The sequence below is a fragment of the Podarcis bocagei genome (genome assembly GCF_964188305.1).
Source record: "Podarcis bocagei genome assembly, chromosome: 5".
Taxonomy (NCBI): domain Eukaryota; kingdom Metazoa; phylum Chordata; class Lepidosauria; order Squamata; family Lacertidae; genus Podarcis; species Podarcis bocagei.
The window spans coordinates 36,033,922-36,056,765 of NC_138129.1; the positions used below are offsets into that span (position 1 = coordinate 36,033,922).

The 22,844-nt window shown below is 42.3% G+C and overlaps 2 protein-coding genes and 1 long non-coding RNA gene across 4 annotated transcripts in view; 2 read left to right on the forward strand and 1 right to left on the reverse strand.

Annotated features, from left to right (window-relative positions):
- The window catches only part of DENND2C (DENN domain containing 2C), a 56,359-nt gene extending 50,987 nt beyond the window's left edge, over positions 1 to 5,372 (forward strand). Inside the window, exons 17-19 of the mRNA XM_081194692.1 lie at positions 725 to 964; positions 1,969 to 2,055; positions 2,726 to 5,372. Coding sequence (XP_081050818.1) covers positions 725 to 964; positions 1,969 to 2,055; positions 2,726 to 2,757 — 359 coding nt within the window. The 3' untranslated portion in view covers positions 2,758 to 5,372. The remainder of the gene's footprint in view (positions 1 to 724; positions 965 to 1,968; positions 2,056 to 2,725) is intronic.
- Positions 5,373 to 7,652: 2,280 nt separating this feature from the next.
- Positions 7,653 to 22,844, forward strand: part of BCAS2 (BCAS2 pre-mRNA processing factor) — a 203,184-nt gene continuing 187,992 nt past the window's right edge. The window contains exons 1-7 of one of the 2 annotated variants that reach the window (XR_014008305.1): positions 7,653 to 7,827; positions 7,931 to 8,023; positions 10,161 to 10,231; positions 10,743 to 10,904; positions 12,389 to 12,439; positions 13,895 to 13,975; positions 14,172 to 14,370. Coding sequence is in view for 1 of the 2 variants with exons in the window: in XM_081194794.1 (XP_081050920.1) it covers positions 7,735 to 7,827; positions 7,931 to 8,023; positions 10,161 to 10,231; positions 10,743 to 10,904; positions 12,389 to 12,439; positions 13,895 to 13,975; positions 14,172 to 14,298 (678 nt within the window). In the remaining variant the exon portion in view is untranslated. Of the gene's footprint in view, positions 7,828 to 7,930; positions 8,024 to 10,160; positions 10,232 to 10,742; positions 10,905 to 12,388; positions 12,440 to 13,894; positions 13,976 to 14,171; positions 14,553 to 22,844 lie in introns of those variants that run through there. The other variant, XM_081194794.1, reaches the window with a different exon arrangement.
- On the reverse strand, positions 10,911 to 22,702 carry LOC308587302. The gene is made up of 4 exons (XR_014008307.1): positions 22,198 to 22,702; positions 17,448 to 17,567; positions 11,625 to 11,754; positions 10,911 to 11,099 (listed from the first exon to the last, which is right to left on the reverse strand). It is a non-coding gene; the product is annotated as an uncharacterized lncRNA (long non-coding RNA).

Genomic DNA, 22,844 nt, shown 5'->3' on the forward strand with positions numbered 1-22,844 from the left:
TGACCTCAGATATATAGATTGCTAATATGAAAAATATGAGAGTGTGGAAAATAGGGTGAAGGAATTAATGTATATGCAGCTAAGCAAGATGTAAAAAGAACTGTCATAGAATGCTGGGTGGGAAGTCAAGCAGAGTTATTGTGTAAGAATAGGAAAAAGGTGTAATTGTAAAACTGGAAAACTTAAAAAATAAAATAATCATAATAATGAAAAAGCAGAAACCCATGAAAATATAGTGGTGTGGAAATCTCCAGACATCTCCACTGCAAAGTGACAAAGTGGTTGGCAGAGGAAAAAGTGTCAGAAAGGGGATTTAACTCCCCAGGGACAATGGGGAGGAGAGGAGGTTGCAGTGGGGAAACGGTGACTGGGAAAAGCACATGCACAGTGCTTCCCACTTCCAGCAAACTGCACACACATCCTACTGCTTGGCAACAGAGAAGTGGTTGTTTGGATTCCCAGACCCACCCTTACTGCTGCACATCCATGTTGATGGTTACCTAGCTCCCCATTAAAAGTGCAGTTATTGTACCCACTGAAGCTGTTGACATCCTGAGCTGTGCGCCAAGTTTCGTTATCTCTGTTTAAATAGAGATATATAGGTAGAGATTTAGGCTCTGACCCACCCAATAGGATGTGTGGTCCCTTCATAGCCTTTGGGAATGAAGTCGAGGTTGATCTCTCCAAAGGTTGAGATGTGACTGCTTTCTGTGCCTTCTGGTAGGTGATGTGACTCTGGACTTGTTGGTATCAGAGGCTTTTGTGCGCTTCTTCGTGGAGATTGTGGGGCACTACTCCCTGCACATGCACGTCACTGAGAAAGGAGAGCGGGTGTTTCAGCGGGATCCCTTCCGGAAGTCCCACACCTCCCGCAATGTGCGCCATTTCCTAGACATCTTCATGGAGACGCAAATGTTCGCTGGCTTCATACAGGATCGAGAGCTACGGAAGAGCGGGGTTAAAGGTGATGCTTGCCAAATCCAGTCCTTATTCTTGTTTTGTGTAGAACAATTGTGGTACTTGCACAAGTATTTAAAACAGCCAAAGGGGAATCCAAGTTGGATTGTTTTTCAATATCTGGTACCTTCTAAAATGTTTTGCTACTGCAGGTAACCAGGACCATTGACCACCTGCTTTCTCCTCATTTTGGAGGGACACGTTTGTTTTGGATGGCCATTTATTTTCTTGGCCCTACCTATTGCGTATGGTGATTTTTAAAAAATGACCCTGTGTTTTGGAAATTTTCATTGAAAATTGATTAAAATAAACCAAGTGAAAATGGTAGAAATGCAGAGCTACTTTGTGCCTGCAGAATGTCCTGTGCTCTTCTTCTGGGATTGGGAAGGTGCTGCTGCCTTCAGTTGTGAGCCCCTCCAGGTTCTGAGCTTGGAAACAGTGACATTCCTTTGCTGCCTTCCCCAAAAGCATTCTTTATTTAGTTCTAGGGAAGTGGGGTTAAGGCTTATCCACACTTCCAAGGAGTTGTAGATAAACTGTTTAACTTTTAAACAAGATTGTAATGAAATTCAAATGCCTTCAAACAATAAGGCTGGCTTGGCTTTACTTTATTAAAGAATTAGACAGGTAGCTGTCAGCATGATGGACAGGAGAAGAGGCCCCTTCCCTTCACTTAAGTTAATACCAGAATTGGAGGTGATGGAAAACCTTCAGACTCTCTTCCAGCTCTTGTACCAACTGCCTGGGTAGTGCACCGGGAAATAATTAAGAAGCTGAACTTTCCCTTTGCCATGGAGGAGGTAAAGGCTGGAGAAGGTGGGAGCATCTCCAACCCAGAATAGGAGGCTATGAACAGGATGCCTGGCTGCATCCATGCACTCATCCCTTTTAGGCAATGTACGGGTATTTCCTTTCTTTGGGGCACATGTGGGCTTTCCTATGTGTAATCTTGTTTGAAACTTCATCCCAAAAGAGAGATGCATGTCTAAGTGATGCTTTCCTTTTTTCTAGGCTTGTTTGAAGTCCGTGCCTTGGAGTATTTGGAGACCATTCCAGAGTCTGAGCCAAGTGGGATGAACAAAATCCTCCGTAGTCTGGGTAAATAATGCTCAATCTTGTTCTTGGCTGCCTTGGTCACTTGTAATTTGTGTAACTATGAACTACCAAGGAAACCTTTCAGCCTTGATAATGAGCCTCCTTCTCTGCCTCCATTGCACCCGCAGTGGAGCTTTTCCAAACGGTGAATGGGCTGGTGAGATGTAGCCCTGGGCAGGATGCAACCAACTGCTTGGAAGCTTGCTGTGAGAATTTTACAAAATACTTTCGGGTCAAAATCACCCGTATCCACACCAAACTTAACACCACAGCTGATGTAGGCCTTGTAGAAGTGTTTAGAGCACCCTCTGGTTAAAGTTTGTGCAGATACCATCTCATCCTGAGGTTCTTTCTGTACAATGTAGAAATCTGGCTTTTGGTGCGATGGAATCTCCCCTTTGGAACTTCCTCCAGACAAGTGTAATTAATGTTATCTCTTTGGCACTAGCTGAAGGCCTTCATTTCCCAACAAGCTTTTAAAGTGAAGATTCTTATCTCAGCCTGTTTATGTATTGGATTTAAATTGTTTCTTTGTACGTTTCGTTGCTGACGTTTTTATGGCTGACTGCTTCGGTGTGTTTCATGGGAAGCGATTAATGAATGCAGTGAAATAGGCATGTCCATGCATGTCTCAACCTTACCATTTTTCTTTATTTTATGCTTTTCCTTTTAGGTAGCAAAATGAAATTTCTGCAAAAGAAGTGAGAAGAAACTGAGTGCAAAATGGCTGCTAAGAGTGGTTTCAAGTTCTCGCCTGGCTGTCAGAAGGGGGCGCCACATTGCCTGTTGCTGCAGCGTCAGAAGGGATGACTCGAATTCAAGCTCAGATACCCTTCAAATAATTGGAAGAAAGGGCATCAGATCTGGGTGGAATTCTCAAATCTTTGCTGTGCCCAGTTCAACGGGACTATTACTGGGAGAAACTAGGCTTCTGTGTCTTTGTAGAATTGGTCTACAAAGGAGAATCCAATTAGCTGTGTGAACTATCCCTGTTTATGCTGCTTGGCCTGAAGAGACTTCCTACACCCTCCTGTTTTTATAAATGACTCCTGCTCAAAGTAGCCCTGAGGGCTAAGCTGATACCTTTTAATAAGAGGAATGAACCAGAAATAAAATAATAATAATAAAAAAAACGAATTCAGGAACTGACCTATGGCAATACTGCACTGCAGAGATTCTCTGCAACTGGAAACTTCCTCTAAAACTGGAAAGGCAAACCTGTACTCTAGGGCCTGTTCATCTGTCTTCCTGTTACGTCCTCTGTTACTGGCCCAGGTTTAGCCACATTCTCTTATTAACTGTTGGCTTTACTTACGTCTTTCAAAGCTTTCTGTTTTTCAAATACTGAAAGCAAGACGAGAACACCCACTTCTTTGTTTGTTCTGTTGGTTTTTATACTGAAAACTTCAACCTGCTGCAAATATACAACTTCTGTGCGATTTTGCAGACCTGCTTTTGCTACGTCAGGGGATATACCTCAGTCAAGACTGGTGTTTACTGGTCAAGAAAATGCCGTTTAAACCCAATTTGGGAATATGAAGACTTTTGAAAAAACAAAATCAAAAAGTGGAATTTAAAATGAGTTTGTTTTGGTTTGATACAGAACTATTGTAAAAGAAAAGTGAGTTTCTTACCATTGCATTTTGTTGTGACATGGGTGGGATAGAAATGGGTTCTTCCCTGTAAAGCATTGCTCTAATTTACCACAGCTGAACATTCATCAAAAACATTTTCTTCCTCATCTACACCAAGGTCTGTTGTTATCTGCTTTTAGGGAACCCTTATTCCTCCTGGTAGCTTGCACACTATTTCCAATAGCTGTTTAGAGTGTAAAGCCAAATACCTGTGTCACTTCCCTAATCAACTATGGCACAGCATGTCATTTTCTTATTGGACCAGCCTTGTATTTAAGGACTTTGTATGCAGGCTGGCAAAGCAGGAACTGAGCACCCTGTCCCTCTTTTGAGCCCAGCATAGAAACCAAGCAGGTTGCTAGAGGAGGGAAAGTCCCTTCCTCAATGCCCAGCATAGAAATGAAGCTCCCCATCCTTTTGCCACCTCCCAATAGACTATTATGGTAACTTTTGGGGGGGCGGGGGGGCTGGCAACTTTGGAGGGCTTATTTACAAGGCAGTATTAGACTACTCCAGTTACTCTTGCCTCTGTGGACCTGTTGGATGTAGCCAAAGACTACACTCCAGTGGCGCTTTACCATATGTTTACATGTAGGAAATAGACTCAGGATGAATGCATGGGACTGTTGTACAGCCTTGGAATCATAACAAATGATCACACGAGGAATCCCTTTGATGTACAGAGTGCTGATGTACCAGATTGCTTTTTCTCTGCCTTACAGTCTGATTGACCTCTGGATTTGAGTGAAACATGAATTTCAGGTCTTCGTGGTTGTTGTTTTTTATATTATTGCTGTATCTGAAAGGTGCTCCTTTCACTGGGGAGAGTTCCTGAACATATATATCTTTTGCTGTGCCAAAAAACATGAAGACAAAATGTCAAATGTATATATGAGGATAACATCAGAGAACTTTTTACATTTAATCCTGAGTTGGTCGTACAAGGCCAACAGCCCATCCCATATATGTTTACTCAGAAGTACGTCCCTTGACATTCAGTGGGATTTGCTCCTTAGAAAGCATTTGGGATTTCAGCCTAAGGCTAAAATCCATGTGCACCAATTTGGGAGCAAGTAAATCTCAGGGGTGTGTGTACTTCTGAGTAATCATGCACAGGATCAAGTTGTAACAAGTGGGTCCCAAACACAAAGGAAGTGATTTTGTTCAGTTTCTGTTTTCACGTGTTTTAGAACCATTGCTGCGATTCTGTTTCGAATCTCTCATGCTTCCACCCTTTCAGAACTAGATTCTTGATGAGAAAAAGCGGATCTAGTCACTGATTTTGTGGGAGCTTTTCAGCACTTAAGACTATTGCACTTGATCAGAAGACCAGGAAGAAGAGTTCACCTGTGATTCTGTTATTCATATCCGCATTTGGGTTATTTTAGCCCTCAGGGTATGAAACCCACTTTAATAATTCCTGTTGCGTACTCCTGAATGGGAAACATGCATCTTTCCCTCATCTTCATAAAACCACTTTCCTTCAGATCTTGCATACTTCTTCTCAGTGGTTGTCTCTCTCCTGTGTAGCACATTTGTGTTTTTGCAGCCAGTTTGCTCATTCTGGATAAAGCCATATTTTGTGGTGTTTAGATGAAACCAAAACTATATGTACAGTTACAGATCTGTAATAAACCAAGTTCTTTAAGGAACTGGTTCAAATAAAATATGCTGTGTTTTTGTGTATCGGATCATCTCTTTTTCCTGTCTGTCAATGATAACAACACCATCTGTGCTCTATGCATGTCTAGTTTTTCCAGAAAGACTGAGCTTTTCCAGAAGGATTCCAGAGGGATGCGTTGTGCCCTTGCCAGTAGAACTTTAACATTGTAAACGGAAGGGCCTGGATGTAGGTCTGGAAGATGCAGCTTGTACAGAATATTGTGGTGTGTTTATCTGCTAAGAAGTACTGGTTACCAGAAGTGCACCACCCCAATATGACATCACTGAACCTGCTGCCTTGTTTAGCTTTATAGACAACAATTCTAGGAGTGGAGAAAGACTGCCACTCAGTGGAACGTAAGAAGCTATCTTATACAGAGTCAGATCACTGCTCTGTCTAGCTCAGTATTGTCTATACTGACAAGCACTGGCTCTCAACAGTTTTAGACCGTGGACATTTCCAGGCCTATTGTGAGATACTGGGGATGAACCTGGGCCTTTCTGTAAGACAGGAGCTACAATGGTAAACAACATGCTTTGCAATCATTTGCCTCTCCAGATAGGGCTGGGAAAGACCCTCTCTGAAATCCTGGGGAGCTTTCGTTAGGACTGTTGAGCTTGATGGGTCAGTGGCAGTGGCATAGCATGGGTTTTCAGGGCCCACACAACGGAATGGGAGGAGGGGAAACAGATGGAGTACACATGCACATTCAACTGCCTAAGAGAGATAAGAAAAGAAGAGTCATTCCACTGTCTGGAGTGGTCACTTCCTGGTTTATATGGAGCTGTTTTCAACAGAGCCCAGCAACAAATAAGCTGTTTTCCATACTCATCTGTAAGCAGAGATCATGTAGCACAGAACCCTTTGCAGACCAGTTTTCAGAACCACTTATGGCTCTAGCGGTGCTGGGTGCCCACTAGTTTCCTCCCAGCAACAGCTTCTTGTTCTGTTACGGTAAAATCTGGGTGCGGGGCTACTCTGCCACCCAGCTCGTCGGACTAGGTCCGCGGGTCCCTGCGGAAGAAAAGGAGCTCAGCCGGAGACAGGAGCAAACTGCAGAAGATCCAAGTTTATTGCGCAACAGGTTCAAGGCGAGATTGAACAGCGAGAAAGGGATGACATGAACTTTTGAAATTTCCCTCCATGTCCCAGAATACAGTGCAAAATATATCCCAGTTACATCATAAATACATTAAGAAGAGGTTGGGTTACACAGATTACATCATGAATATATTAAGAAGAGGTTGGGTCACACAGGATTAACATATGGAGGAGGGAGAGGGGATTATGCAGAGCTGGAGATATGCGCAGATAAGCACATCCTGGGTACCTGATGAGAAGACAATGGTCCATGTATGCATGGTCTGCCACCTGGCCTTGCCCGGAGGAAAGGCTTGGCAGAGTGATTTGACAGGATTAGGGTCTTGACACCTTGCTTGAGGGATTATGGAGGACAGGGGAGGTGTCATGGAGTCCTAGAGAAATTGAGCAAATTGGCACGTTGATTTTCTATGAATTTTATAGATTTTAGTCCCTTTTGACATTGACAATTGGAAATAAATGGATATACTGTAGCGAAGAAGGAGGTGAAGAAGACATGCCCCCCTTCTGTATCAGTTCCTATCATTTCTTAACTCCAGCCTATGACTGCTTGGCTCCTTCCCTCATGGGTTGTAACGGAATAAGGAAATGGACCCTGTGACCCTGGTCAGTGGAGAATTGGTATTGAACAGTGTGAAGTAGAAAAAACACTGTTAACATGTAATACATTTTGCTTAAAAGGGACACCGTTTTTGGGAAAAGTTACAGGTTTGTGCAGTGAAAAATATGTCTGTTGTTAAAACAATAATACCATGTAGAGAGCTTGCGCAAAGTCCACTGCACTATGGCAACAGATTAAACCGGATTGGTGTGTGTGTTGGGGAAGTGGGCCTGAAAGGAGGGAAAAATAAAAATCCCAGCGGCTGGGGACACCGTTTATGCTGTGGGCACGTGTAAGAGGGTAAATAACCCATTAACCAGAGGCCTTGGAAAGGAGAACGTGTGTATGTATGGTATGTAGTGTTACTCTCCAGCACTGAAAAAGATACACCGCTTGAATCACTGTTGTTATTTGCATTAATCTATCTCGTACAACTATTTGTTATTTCGCTGCTGCTGCTCCTGCTGTTCCTTACGCCGCCCTGCAGGGGGAGCAGCAGCATGACTTGCCGGGCCGTGTAGTCGAACACGCGCAGGCGCCGGGAGCCGCGTTTCGCGCCGGAGAGCTAAATTTGCGCAGCCGCAGTGGCACAAGTGGATGTCGGGGAGACGGCGGCCGCGCAATCTTAACGCGACGGAAGTTTGAGGCGCGCGCGCGGGCGGGCGGGCGCTGGGAGCTGCGGCATGTCGGGTCCGGGCTTGGTGGCGGGCGAAGTCGCCGTGGACGCCCTGCCCTATTTCGACCAAGGCTACGAGGCTCCGGGCGTGCGGGAGGCGGTGAGTGGGGCGGGGGGCAGGGGGTGTGGCGGCGAGGACGCTGGGGCTTCCCTGCGTGCCTCTGACTGCGTGTCTCCCGCTTCGCTCGTTTGTCTCTCCTCAGGCCGCGGCGCTGGTGGAGGAGGAGACGCGGCGCTACCGGCCCACCAAGAACTACCTGAGCTACCTGACGGCGCCCGACTACAGCGCTTTCGAGGTGAGGAAGGCGCCCGCTGGGCTCAGGCGTCCTCGGCAGGGCCGGATTTACGTATAAGCTGAACAAGCTATAGCTTAGGGCCCCACTCTCTTCGGGACCCCCCAAAAATTTAAAGGAAAAACACAACTGGATGTACATTTCCCAAATTTAAGGCAAAAACCCCCACAAATGAAATAAAACCTACATACAGCAACAGTATTTTGTGTTGTGTAGGCTCCTATGATGTAATTAATTGTATTTCAGTTCAACAATTACTTTGATAAAATATCTTGTTATGTGCAAATGGCTTTCGGTCCAAAAATTACCATATAGCATATATTCGACACAAAAAACTGCAACAGTTTGTTGTTAACAAAGGACAGCTGGACAAATAAAGGGCCCCATTACCTTCAGTAGATTAGGGCCTCATCAAACCTAAATCCAACCCTGGTCCTTGGGTTCAGAGCTAGGACTTGCCGGTACTTGGACTGCAGCTCCCAGCATCCATGGCCGCTGGCTGGGGCTGACAGGAATGGTAGTTGTAACTATCTCTGGCGGGCGATAATTTTCCTATCCTTGTCACGGAACTACGAGAAGTGGCTGTGCAAGTTTTTTGCAGATGCCCGCAAAGACAGTGAAATAGACTTTCGGCTGGTCACGATGGAGTCATCAAACTGTAGAGTAGGCAGTGACCCTCAAGGGTCATCTAGTCCAACCCCCTGCAATGTAGGAATCTCAGCTGAAGCATCCTTGACAGGTGGCCATCCAACCTCTGCTTCACAACCTCCAAGGAAGGTCTAACGGGCTTAATGTGGCACAAGCCTTGGTGGGCCAAGATAGCAGACTCTGCTTCCTGCATATGGTAGTCCATGAGAAGTTATCTTGTAGGGGTGTGCTTGTCTTTGCAGTGTGGCAAGATTCCCCGAAATCCACCGCTCGGCATGCAGAACCCCACCCCCCCGAAATTTAACTTAAGGTCAGGGTTGAGTCTTGAAGACGCATTTCTTGGTTTTTGGAATTGTCTCAGTAGTCAATAGTTTGAAGTGCTTGTGGTTTTTGTTTTACATGTGTAGCCAGTTTATAAAATATCCAAGGTTGTTTACAATAATTAAAAATACACAATAAAAAAGCAGTTTAAGGATGTTAATCTAGAAAAGTTATTTAAAATATTTAAGAAATTTCTAGGCTGCCTTTTAGGGTCAAGACATTGCAAAATTCTTTTTACTTTTTTGAAGGTATATATATATACACCTTAATAAAGCAGTTAACTGTAGTCTGGCAGCAATAAAGGTACGAATAAAAATAAGCCAGTGTTCAACTTCAAAAGTAGTTAACGGTATTTCCAGCAAATGTAAAACAGTTTTTCCTGCCTGTCTCCAAGTGAGCAATGAATATTTTAATAGAAATCAAGCCGCTAGAGGGCACTGCCATAACTATTTTGTATTGTAGGGTCCCAGCATAGCAAAAACTTCTAAAGTAACAGCTTCACCTGAGTTACTAGTTTTAAGTATAAACATGAAACCACCTCTGGTTTCTGTTAACTTGTTTAATAAATTTTAAGGTAGCAGTACTTTATTGGATACTTAAAATAAAAGTAGAACTCTAATTGTGAGGCCTGATTTTGATCACTGTGATATAGTTCCATCCTAAAAAATGTGCAGGGATAAGTATGTTTTGCTTCAAGAGAAATTGGAGTATAAGTGTTGTTTTTCTCAAAACATATAAGGAAAGATGCAAAAATAGAAAAAGATTCTCTGTGTTTAGGGGGAAGTGAATGGAGAACATCTCATATTTATATTTTCAGCTGTTCTGTAAGGCAGGATAGTATATTATCTCTTTATTGTAAATGGCAGAGACTGAGAGACTGTGACTTTCTGGACTAGGTAAAACTTGAACTGAGAGCTCCCTGATTTTTAAGTCCTAGCAGTGCTTTGAAAAATACTATTTGTTGCCAAGGCCTGGGCTGAGCCCTAGAATACATGAAGTACCCTGAATGTGTTCAGGAGTTCCAGGGACACAGGTGTTCCTTAGGACAAGGTGATTTCTTTGGTGTTGGGTTGAGGTCTAGACCTTTGTTTCTTACATGTGATCATATTTAGAATTTTCAGGTTATCATCTTCCGGACTGCAAGTAATTCTTCTTGACTTGTGTTTCATAGACTGAAATAATGCGGAATGAATTTGAACGCCTAGCAGCCCGACAGCCCATAGAACTGTTGAGCATGAAAAGGTAACTTAGGGACCTTCTGTGGGGTGTACCATCTATGCAAAGTCAAAATCTAGAAAGAAATAAGGTTTGGATGCCTGATTCTGAAAAGTATTAAAATGTGATGTTCTAGTTCTTGCCTCAGGGTGGCAGGCATACTCTGTTGAAACAATAGCTAGTGGTCTGTTATGTCTTCAAGAAACTTGTAGGTCTGTTTGTGGAATTATAATTCAGCATTTTAGCAAAAGAGATTAAGTTTCTTCATGCTGATAGCATTGGAGAAAGCAGACATTGGGTCATACTTCTGCAAATAGAACTACATGTGCCTGAAACTAGACAAATGAACCAAAATCGTTGTGCTCCCCAGGTATTTTAAATAGCCTTTAGCGTTTATTGAGCTATTGAACGCTTTTGATACACATCTATTTCACTGATAAAAATTAGTCATGGACATGATCAGTGCAATGACTTTCTTAAACTTCAAACCATCTAAACTGTTGTTCCTGAACTATAATTTCTCTTGTTTTCTTCACAGATATGAGCTGCCTGCACCATCCTCTGGGCAGAAGAATGACATCACAGCATGGCAAGAATGTGTTAATAACTCAATGGCTCAGCTGGAGCACCAGGCAGTCCGAATTGAGAATTTGGAGTTGATGTCTCAGTATGGCTGCAATGCTTGGAAAGTGTATAATGAGTAAGATATTTGTGTCTCCTTCAAGTCATTTCTTAAAAAGGGCTAGCTGGAAGGCTTTATAATTTTTTTTGTTGTGAAATGCTTCCAAAGTGATAACTGAAAACCTTTTAAAAAATCAGTCTTGAAGTCAATGGAGTGCTGTCTTTCCTGCTACTGAGAACCGAACCTACCTCTCCTTCCTTAGCACTTTCACACCTGCAAGTAAAAAGAGCCATATACTATTGGATACTTCTTCATTGAAAAGGGTCAAGAATTGGTTTTATTCCTTCTTTCAGTGGATCTTCATTCACCACATGAATGTTTTTTAAGATGAAAAGATTAGAGAAGATGCTGCAAGTCAGAATGTAAACTTTGCAGTAGGGCAGTGGTGTCAAAACTTTTTTCAAAAGAGGGCCAGATTTGATGAAGTGAAGCGCCATGAGGGCCAACCAAAATTGTTGACCTTTTTTTAGGGTTGAAATTGCTCAGCTTTTTTTTTTTTTACCCCAATTTTTTGAGCTTTTTCGGGGATTGAACTTGTTGAGGTTTTCTTAGGATTTTACCCCAGGAAATAAACTGCCACGGGGGCCAGATTAAACTGACCGGTGGGCTGGATTAGGCCCCCAAAATGGACTTTGGACATGCCTGCAGTTGGGAATTGCAAAAGTTCTAAGTGCTGGATTGAGAGTTAAGAGTGTGTAATGGGGCTGGTGGGTGCTGAGTTCCCTGCCCCCTCCTTACCATGTCTCCCCCACACTGGTCCCTGAAAAATTTCACTGATTATTAGAAGCTGGCATAGTAGAAGTTGCCTCCACTCAATCTCAGGGATCCCATTCTCTCACTCCTTATTTTCAGGGAGCTGGAGGGGCTGCTGCAGAAAGGAGGGGACAAAAAAAGTTGTTTTATTTAAGGATTTCTGTGCTCCTTTTTACAAAATGTATCAAAGTGGTATACAACAATGGAAAGCAATAAGAAATTTCATAAAACTACATGAGACATACACATCATAGAGTAGACCAGGAATGCCACACACCAGCCCCATTAAGCATGCTTTACTGTGAATCCTACCACATTTGTTTCTCTCAGTAAAATACTAAATTTTCTTGACTTAATAGTATCTAATCTAGAAAAAAGTTTCATGTCAGCTTGGTTTACTAGTAATTAATTAGACAAGAATGGACACCAAGTTCCATATTAGCATTACTTGGAATATGGGACGGGCTAATTAATGTGGTTTGGGTAAATTGATTTCCTTTAAACTACTGTGGGTATTAAGTTGGTATCTGAAGTTCAAACATAGAACTGTGTCCTGTGTACCAAATTTTATTCTTATGTTTCAGGGATCAATAGAGTTACAGCACTGTAAAGAGACATAGAAGCAGAGTTAATCTAAAGCCCCCAGTTAGCTTAAATTATGCTTAAGATAAAATATAGATCAGTACATTGCATTACTTGAACTCTCTATTGGAATCATTTTTTGAACTAGTATTTTTCTTTGCTGATAGGCATTTAGTTCATATGATTGAACAGGCACAAAAGGAGCTGCAGAGTTTGAGGTGAGTCCTGTTTTTCAGTTGCCTTTTGGAAGAAAAATGGAATTATAGTTTATGGGGCTCTAATAATGTATAAGTCTTTAGTCTTTGTTGCAGATTGCAAAATATGCATTCTAGTACAGTGTGTATTTTGAATTCTTCATGTATACATGGGATTGTGCAAGAAATAAACGTTTAAATATGTTTTTCTTTCATTTTGGAATTTGGGGTTACTGCTGCTGTTTTTAGACATTATCTTGGTTATTATGAAGGTCTCACTAGTCCATCGTTTCCAAATATTAGATACAAAATGGTTAGATGGCTCTGTTTCCCTTAGATAATTTTCTGGAGACAACTCCTTGAGAAGCAGCATACCAAGTAACAGCTCAAGAATGATACTCATTTCTGGGAGTGAAGCTGTTTGTTGTAGATTGTGGTTTTTTTTTAATGACATGAAGTTAGGTCTGTCAGTAGTTTGAATCAGAGGGCCAGATTCAACTTATGGGTCCCTCTAGCCAGTGCTATTTTTCTAGAAAAAGACATGCTGGAAGTCCTCATGAACACCTCCCTTGTTCTCTTAAAATGGCAATGGCGCCCACCTGAGAGGTGCTGGAACTGAGCTCTGGTGAGTTCTGTTTTAAAAAAGCCTTGCTTCTAGCAGAACCCCATCCAAGGACTTCTGCTAGTACGGGGGAGCTTCCCCCCTTCCTTCTACATGCTTCCACACCTCCCTCAAATTGGCTCTGGAGGAACTGGGAGAACCCCTAAACAGTTTGTGGGGGAGGAGAAAGGGAGATCACTGACAATCTCCTTTGTGCTGCATTGAACTCTTTCCTGGATCTCTCTTAATGCAGGCAGTGTGCACATGATTAATTTACTTTGAAAAAAAACGTAGTTTTCTTTTTTTTTCCTACCTTCAGCGGCATAAAATATTGTAGAGATCCAAATTGCAGGGATGAGCTCATGTTTCCTGTTCCTGAATCCTTGTCTGTTAAGTTGCATGGCTAGCTAGGGCCACCATTAAAACTAAAAGGCCATTCATAATTACTGATAAAATGCTTTTTGAGAAGAAATTCAGAAGAAAAGAATTAGGAGTGCCATACAAGGACTAATTCAAGAAGCATATGTACATTTTTAGAGATCTGAATGGTGACGGAGTCCACAAGTGGTGCTACTTCTGGATAATGGATCTAGATCAGATGTGGCTAACAGGTCTTTTTAGCCTAAGGATCACATTCCTTGTCGGCCAACTCTGAAGGCTGCATGTCAGTGATAGGTGTGGCTAAAGCATTAAAGTGTTGAATCCAGAGTCTTTCAGAACTCTTAACATTGCTTCCAAGATAGTCCAAAATAGTTGTCCAAGCTCCTGTTTTTATGGCTGAATATGTGATTGTACAGTCTGTTCCACTTGTCTGTGGACTTAGGAGGGCAGTAGAATAAATGACTACAAGTGATTCAGTATGTCACCCTTTTCTTCAGGAAACACATTCAAGACCTTAACTGGCAGCGGAAGAACATGCAGCTCACAGCTGGTGCTAAACTTCGAGAGATGGAATCTATGTAAGTTTCTTGTATTTTGCTCCCTGCCTCTTCTCTGTCTTTCAGGGAGGAACACAACCTTATACAAAACCAGTTGGAAGTCTCAATTGAGATTGGCTGCCCTCAACCACAGCACTTCCAACTTGTTCCCTTAACTGGTAACCTAGCATTAAGGAAGCCTATAGTAATTTAATTTTTGTTCTCTTTCCCCCCTCAGGTGGGTGTCCCTGGTCAGTAAAAACTATGAGATTGAACGAACTATTGTGCAACTGGAAAATGAAATTTCTCAAATCAAGCAGCAACATGGAGAGGCAAACAAAGAAAACATCCAACAGGACTTCTGAGACTTGCGTTGGCCTTTAGCTGCAAAACACAAAAACTGAAGTCTATGCATGGCTGTAAATTCTAATTTCTTAGTGGGGGGGGGGAGAGCTGTCATTTGTGCAACTGATTGCTGAAAAACTGATTGCAAGGAACAGAAGTGTTTCTAAAAGGATTTACTGAGTTTCCCAATTTCTGGCATGAATGTTGCAGATTTTTTGTTTGTGTATGTTTCCAATTTTTTAAAATAACTAAAAATAAACATTTTTCAACTTAATTTGTGTTCTAGTAAAAACAAAGCAATGAAAAGTTACTACTGGTAAGTTATATTAGAGGTGCCAATGCTGCCAGCTATAGCTGTTAGGAAGGAATACAAATTTTCAGGTGTTAAAGGGTCTTTGTCAAATCCGATTTCTTCAGAGTTTCAATTATTTGCACTACTGTAGCTCTTGACCAAGACAAACTTAATAAAATATGTATCTTGCATATTTTTCAGAAATACGCAAGGTGAGACCAAATATATGTATCCTTCAGGAGTTTGTACATCAAGCTGTTGGTTAAAATTGTATAACTGGTGGGATTCTTCATGTGTCCTTACTTAAGAAGTGAAAGGTATACCTTTGCTTCTAAAAAATGGGTTCCAAAAGTGAGAGCCTGTTTCATGACCCTCCTGCCATAGCTGACCACTTTGATGGCAGGCTACTAGTATTTTGAGCAGAGTTGGTTGTGAAGTTTGGCAATAGTCTCAAAATCTTTACTATGCCACTGTAATACTATGCATTCATAGTGACGTACTGAAGAGCATTCTTAGCACATGTTGCTGTGGGAAAGTATGTTCAGTTAACATTAAGACAAGGACCAGGGGACATCAATGGACCTGTGAACAGAAGTATTCAACAGCAGGTAATGAATGGGTTATGCTTGCGTATCACACTAATGTCTAATATTAGAAAGTGCATCTCTTGGTAAGCCAGGCCCTGTCTCACTGACTTCACTAATCCTACACCTCAAAAAAGTTTCCAAGTATGATTCGCGGTCTGTAGAAGCATTGACAAAAAGTGGACAACTTTGTTGTCAGCTGTCCCTAAGCCTATTTCTTCTAGTAAAGGTAAAGGCAAAGGACCCCTGACAGTTAAGTCCAGTCGTAGACAACTGTGGGGTTGTGGCATCATCATCATCAACCTTTTATTCGACCGTCAGTCAGAAAAAAGTACATTTGGTGGGGTTGTGGCACTCATCTCGCTTTACAGGCCGAGGGAGCTGGCGTTCGTTTGTTGTTGCTCCTCTACCCCACTGATGGATTGAGGGCAGGGGTTTGTGAAAGGACAAAATTGGGGCAGGACTCAAGCACTCAGATTTTGATCTGCATGGAGGAATTAATGGAGTGGTGGCTGGAAGACTTCCCATTTTGAGATAGGTTTTTCAAATGTCCAGTTAGTATCTCTGTCATCTGTAATCACGGCAGTGTACTAGGCACAGAAAAAGGGAACTGGTTGATAAGTGTAGTCTCTAATGGTAGTCCTTACCTGGGCAGCTTTGGGAAAGGTTATGCTACTGAAGAAATTAAGAAGGGACTAAAATATGAAAAAGGAAGTGTGCCAAATAATTGGAAATTAGAAGTGCTGGACAGTATTGTAGAAGATATGACACCAAGAAGTAGGAGAAGGTGGACTTCCTTCTGAGGAACAGGGAAAGTGAGTGGGGGATATAAAGGGAGATGAGTTGAAATGTTCACTCCGGTTGGCTTGGGTGTTCTTGTTGCTAGGATCTAAAAGGTGGTGACCTATCTATTTCATCCATTACAATCCACTTAGCTATATTAGCAGCTTATCACCTAATCAGTTACAAGCCATCTTTTCACAGTTCCTTATCCAGAGGTTTCTTAAGGGCTTGAGGAATTTTAATTCTCCACCTGCACTGCCTGCGTCAACAGGAGATCTGGATTTAGCCCTCTTAAGGCTAATGCTTCCGCTGTCCAAGTCTCCAACCACACTTTCTTTAAGCAGGAAAGTAGGTTGCACTGTCTGTGTACATACCACAAGAGCAAAATTAGAAGTTTTTCCTCGGAGTCTGAGGATTGTTCATCAGTAAGTCCAGTTTCCAAAAGCATGTTACCAACCCGATACTTGGGAACCAACTGATAGGAGGAAGGTGACATTGTTTTCTTGGTGGATACACATTGCTGGACAATACTTGGCAAAATAAAGTCATCTATTTTTAATTTAAAAAATCTGTCTTTAATAAAAACTTGAGTCTTGGAACTGTTACCTTAACTGTTACTCCTCTCAGTTTGATGTCATCTGCAAATCTGATGAGCACCCCCTCAAAACCTTCACCCAAGTCCACTGTGTAGTTGCTATACCAAGTGGACTTGGTATAAGTTTCTTTGATCTCAACTGATGTGTTGCTTTTAGTCATTTATCTCATTTCTTTTCCCGACTAGTGGCCTTCCTACCCACCCTTTTGCGCTTTGCTGTCAGTGTCGCCCAATTAACATTTCTTCATGACTTCCAACTTGTAAACCATCTCTGGTCTCTTTCATGGTTCTGGCTTTTTGAGAAAAAATGGCTTGTTTCTTACAATGACCTGTGTAACACTTGAACTGGTGATGGATGATTACTGAAATTTCTAGGAGAAATCTGGGCAGGATCAAAGAACATACCAGGCAGTTATAGTACCTGCACCCACTCGAGGGTGTGTAAGTGAAGCTGGCGTGGATGTTCTGCAAGAAAATTCATCCTCCTCACATAACAACTTTCTGGCTTCAACAGTGCATCGCTGAGCTTGGAGACTTGGCCAAGAAAGAAAAACTCATCCTTAATTGTTGTTCAGAAGCACTCGTTCTTGGTTTTCTTGGCAGAGGTCACACTGCCGTCAGCAATCGTTCCACAACATTCTGCACTAGCTGCTGTTTCCATATCAAGCCCAGGGAAAGCCCCACTTAAAAGATTGGATTACTGCAATGTACTCTTAAGTAACCAATTCATGAACTACTCTGGCCAAACTTTCCCAGTCCAGAAATGGTAATAGCTATTGTACCAGTTGCAGCATCAAAGGGTGCTTTTAGTTGTTGAGATTGCCTCCAGTGACACAACTTGATCCAGAAGCACCCCTAGAATGTGAACTTGCTCCTTTAGGGAGAGTGCAACCCCACCCAGGGTAGGCAACTGACCTGTTTTTCAGGTATGAGAATCACTCTACCCGTAGTGCCTATGTTTTGCTAGGATTCAGCTCTATTTGTTTTTCCTCATCCATCTCACCACTCCATCCAAGCACTGGTCCATGAACTCTCCTGATTCAGATGTTAAGGAGAAATTATTATAATGATTAAGGTCATTCCATATATGATTTCCCTACACAGGTAATAATAATAATTATAATTATAATAATTATTATTATTTATATGCCACTCATCTGACAAGGTTGCCCCTGCCACTCTGGGCAGCTTCTAACAAATTAAAATATCTAACAGTAAAACATCAAACATTACAGCTGTTCCATGGCAGGTAAGCAAAGGTACAGATTGAGCTGAGGAGTGCAGGGGCATTAGTCCAGAACCCTTTAAAAAATAACTGCTTTAGCACACTCCAGGTTCTCTCTCCTAGGACTGCAGGAGTAAGTGGGAGGGTGGTGGCAGCAATTCCTGGAGAGTTAGACCCATTGGCAGCAGAGCTGTTGTGATGCAGTTGGGCAACCAAGGGTGTGTGAGAAGCGCTCTGGGGCGGAGGTAGTCAATGCCAGTGATCAGGGGTGGGGGTGGGTGCATCTTTCAAAATGTGATGGAACCTTTTAATATATGTTCAAATAAAATTGGAAAAGGTCCAAGAGATTATACATCTTCTCATCACTGAGATTAGAATTTTTTGTCATATTGATGCAAAACTTAAAGCTTCTACTAGGATATATGAATCCTTTCACAATATGCTGCAGACTGGAATCCAATGGGGTAGCTTACTATGCAGCCATTTGCCTAAATTTTATATTACAAAACCCACAATAAAGTTTCTTTTCTTTTGTAAACCTTGAATCTTTTGAAGGAGATGGCAGTGTCTAAAGAATGATCACGGGCAGTGATGTGGGTTTTCCAGAAAATTTGAACTGGCTCACTTAGAGAAATCAGAAATGCCTTATAGTGATCTAATTTAGCTTGTAAAGGGGGGGGGGGAATGAAATTGCCAGCTTGTCTAACACTTACTTGTAATTGACATTCACAGTTACTAATTAATCTATGAAGCAGAACATTTTCCACAGAAAAAATGAAGCACTGGAAGATTTTCTGTCCCACATTACTGATCCCAGGTGATGCTGCAGACTATAGTGGTTGTATTAGTCCCCGCCCCCCATGACCAATAAATCCTCCTTATTCTCAGGAGCTTTCTGAATGCATATGTAACACCCTTATGAGGATTTCCCCCATCTCATGAGTCATTATATATATTAAGCAGATTCTTCTGTGAAATCTAAAAATAGACCAGATGTTAGATGTTTTGTTTATTAATAGGATATAAGTAATGGATTTCCTAGCCAAAATACATCTCCAAAGCAGTTTAAATGAAACTCATTAAATATGATAGAATATATAAAATACAATAAAATAGAACAATGAAACAAAGAACAAATGGAATAAAACACTGAGATGTGATGTCAGCTCAAAGTCAGTTGATAGTAAAGGTGTTGTTGGTTTTTTTTTAAAAAAGAAAGGGCTAGATCAGCCTCCTTAGCACTGAGAGAACACAAAGCTGGAGAAAAAAGGGCTTTGGCTCTTCTAAGGTGGTACTTTTCCCTAACAACTTGGCTTGCTGTAGAAGTCACATTTTAGGCTTGGCATGTACCAGAATAATCATGGAAAATTGGTGTTCAGGGGATAGGCTGATTCTGGCCACCTCAGTGTTGAGCCTACTCCCAGGTGAATCAACATTTGGGAGGGGATCAGGCCGTTCTATGTCATGTTCTTCAAGATACAGCGTATCAGTATGTCGTCCAGAAAGGCAAACCAATATACGGTACCCTGGGGCCTGAGGAGGCCAATGTGGGTCCCCAGGGGTTTGGTGGGGAAAACCACCATAGGGCTGAGGTCAGCCTGAATGGGAGGGTTTGGAACTGGAACAGCTATTCTCCATAACTGGCATTAGTGTGTAGCAAAAATGTATGGGGAATTTCAATTTAGTTGTCTTTCCCACCCCACCCCGATGCAGTTCAAAACCATTTAAAACATGAATGGATTAATTAACAAGCCCCTGACCTAAGGCCCATGATATAATTATTATGAGCTGTCTCTATCTCTTTTTTTTACTATGATTTAAAGGGGACTTTCTTAGCAGCCTAGTCTAGGAATATGGTTTCATAACACAGTGCTGAATTTCAATAGACCAGTGCTGAAGAAATAGTTATTTTTTTACTCATATTTAATTCAGAATTGAAATCTATTATACATTGCAGAACAAAAAAAAGTGTAAATGATCCATCGAGAACCCTAGCAAACTTCAAGTAGTCCACAAAAATGTTTGAATTCAGAAATAAGAATGCAAAACTGTTTCAGATCAGGCAAAATTAGTTGTCTCAGAAGTACTTCACAACTGTAGCCAAAACAACATCACTTATACCCTCAAAGGCAAAGAAGTCTTGAAATTAGCTTGGCGAGATAATTCCAGTCAATCCAATTAAAGTTGAAGCAAAGGCTGGACTCATATTGGATTCACACCTTTCTATAGCATTGGTGAAGTGTTATTTTCCACCCTTCTCTATTTCCTAGAGCAACATTTCACTGCCCAGCTGTTTACAATTAGTTATACATAATCTAACCTAAATTTGGTTAAAACTTCAACTCATTTTTCATCCTTCTTAAATGAATCCATTAAATATATAAAAATTAATTCCACATCCTCTTCCCCAAGCTACTTTTCTCTAAGTGAAAATGTCTAGTGCCTTCTGAATGTTATTCTCAACTCTGAGTTTGTCTTCAGAATCTTCTCGTTTGTTTGTATAATTAAAATGTGAACACATGATGCAGCACTTCAGAGACCTATAATAAGCGTCACAGCAAGAAGTGTCATTACCTCTTATGTCTTGCATGCTTCTCTTAATAAATTCAAAACAGGATTTGCTTCTTCCTCTTTTTTGCAACATCACCATTTTGCTGACTTGCATTGGGCCTCCAGTCACAGTAACCTGTACATCATTCCTAGCAGACCTAGAGCCCAACTACCGGTAACTATATCTGTAACAGCTACCCAACCCAATGTGCAATAATTTGGGGAACCCTCCAACCAAATATGTCCCATTGTTTCCATGGGAGAGCTTAAATCACGGTCACTGTAGACCTCTGTATTTTATTTTAGGCAAAATATGGATTTGATTCCCTTACTTCTGCTTAAATTGACTAAGGTACACTTTCGTTATAGGGCACCACATTTTTTAGTTAGCTGCGATATTAATATATCTGAAAAAGCAGGGTATATTTCAAAGGCAATGAACTGTATTTACAAACATGGTGTGACTTGGGTTTCACAATAGTGCAACCTGATAGACATCTATTCAGACCAGAAGCTTAATGAGACTTAGTCCCATGTGAGTGTGTATATGATTGTAATCTGACTTTCAAAATACCTATTGGGAACATTCTGTGATGTAATTTCTGACCAAGAGTAGATAACTCTAACAGCTCCTACTCAAAATCAGTCCGTTGGCAGATTACCTTGTATGAGTCCCCCCCCCCAATTATGTTACTTCAAGATTGTCCATTTTCTACTCCCCAACTCAATTTTTAAAAGAAATGGCGAACATTAGCAAAATTTCTTTCCCTACCCCATTACACATACAGCTATTCTCTGTGCTTGGTTTTATTTTGTATCTTTAAGGAAAGACAGAACACCAATACATTTGAAATGACTGTGAAAATGGTTTCTTTATAACCATGTTCACGAACTGACATGCAGCAGTCATTACTTCTCATGCCACTCAATGGCTGGCCATTGGTGCTTACTCCAAAAACATTTTACTCACCGTATGCTATCCAAATAATGGGATCTCATTTATTTTTCTCTTAATTTTCACCTAGGTGATATCAAACATCTACTTTTCCCTTTCTGAGACCAAAGAGCCAGGGTGTAAATTGGTCCCTGTGAAAGCATCTGAGAGGTTATACTGGATAGCTTCCTTCTCAGAAGCCATAATCCAACTAATTAGAACTCCAACAAGGGTTGGGGCCAAAAGGTGACAATCTAGAAAGCAGCAGAGACCCAAGAGAGCCTAAGCTTTTAAAGTCCCATGACTCGCCTTCAAACCAGGAGATTAATTTAAATATGCTTTTGATTGTGTCCAAACTTTGAAGACAACTGCAGGAGAGAAACTTAAAAAATAAAATAAAATCCTGAGACCAGAAATGGGCAGAGGTCTCAGTTCTGCCTTGCTGGTGACAATGCAACAAGGTTGTCTGTTCCCTGACTTAGCACTGTGATTTATTCCTTACTTCATTCAAAGGAGGGACGCGGGTGGCGCTGTGGGTTAAACCACAGAGCCTAGGACTTGCCGATCAGAAGGTTGGCGGTTCGAATCCCCACGACGGGGTGAGCTCCCATTGCTCAGTCCCAGCTCCTGCCAACCTAGCAGTTCGAAAGCACGTCAAAGTGCAAGCAGATAAATAGGGGGAAGGTAAACGGTGTTTCCGTGCGCTGCTCTGGTTCAGCAGCAGCGGCTTAGTCATGCTGGCCACATGACCCGGAAGCTGTACACCGGCTCCCTCGGCCAGTAAAGTGAAATGAGCGCCGCAACTCGAGTCGGCCACGACTGGACCTAATGGTCAGGGGTCCCTTTACCTTTACCTCATTCAAATACGTTTAGGTCAACGCAACTCACATGGCACAATAAAAAACATCTAATTAAAATAGCCACACACAAATGGGTGTAACGGTAGCCCTACTTACCTAGGAGTAAGCCCCACTGAACTCAACTGGGCCTACTTCTGAGTAGGCAAGGTTTGGGCTACACTGTAAATCATTTCGAAACGCGGCAAGCCAAGCACAGAATCAAACCAACCCAGTGCAAACTGAGGAGATTCAAATATTGCCCTCTGTGAGGCGCACATAATGGACTAGAAGAACCGCCCCGCGTTATGTTTCCTATCTTCCCACTCAGGAGCCCCAATTCTTTCAGCGAGAGACACCGCGGATGAGAAGCCGGCAAGTGTGAGAGGCCGCTCTCCGCCCTGCCTCGACTCCTCTCCCGCCGCACCGTTTCTCTGCCCCCAGCACGAGCCGCGTTTCCCTCCACACACCAACCGCCAACCGCTCTCCAGACACCCACGCTTAGAACGTGAATCTCTGTCTGCGCGTGCGCCGCTTCTATTACAGACCTGAGCGTGCGCGCTCGCGCTCTCCTTTACGTCCGTGCTATTTCCTTTAAACACCATACAGTGAGGGAGGAAAAAAAACTGACCCCCTTTCGCCGGCCTCTCAACCTCGGGCCTCTCCCACCGCCTTCCTCGTCCGCTACTACTGTCCAAGCGCGCGCACGCACACGCCCAGCACCGCCCCCTCCCCACTGGACGCGGCGTCCCTCCGCGGACCTCGCG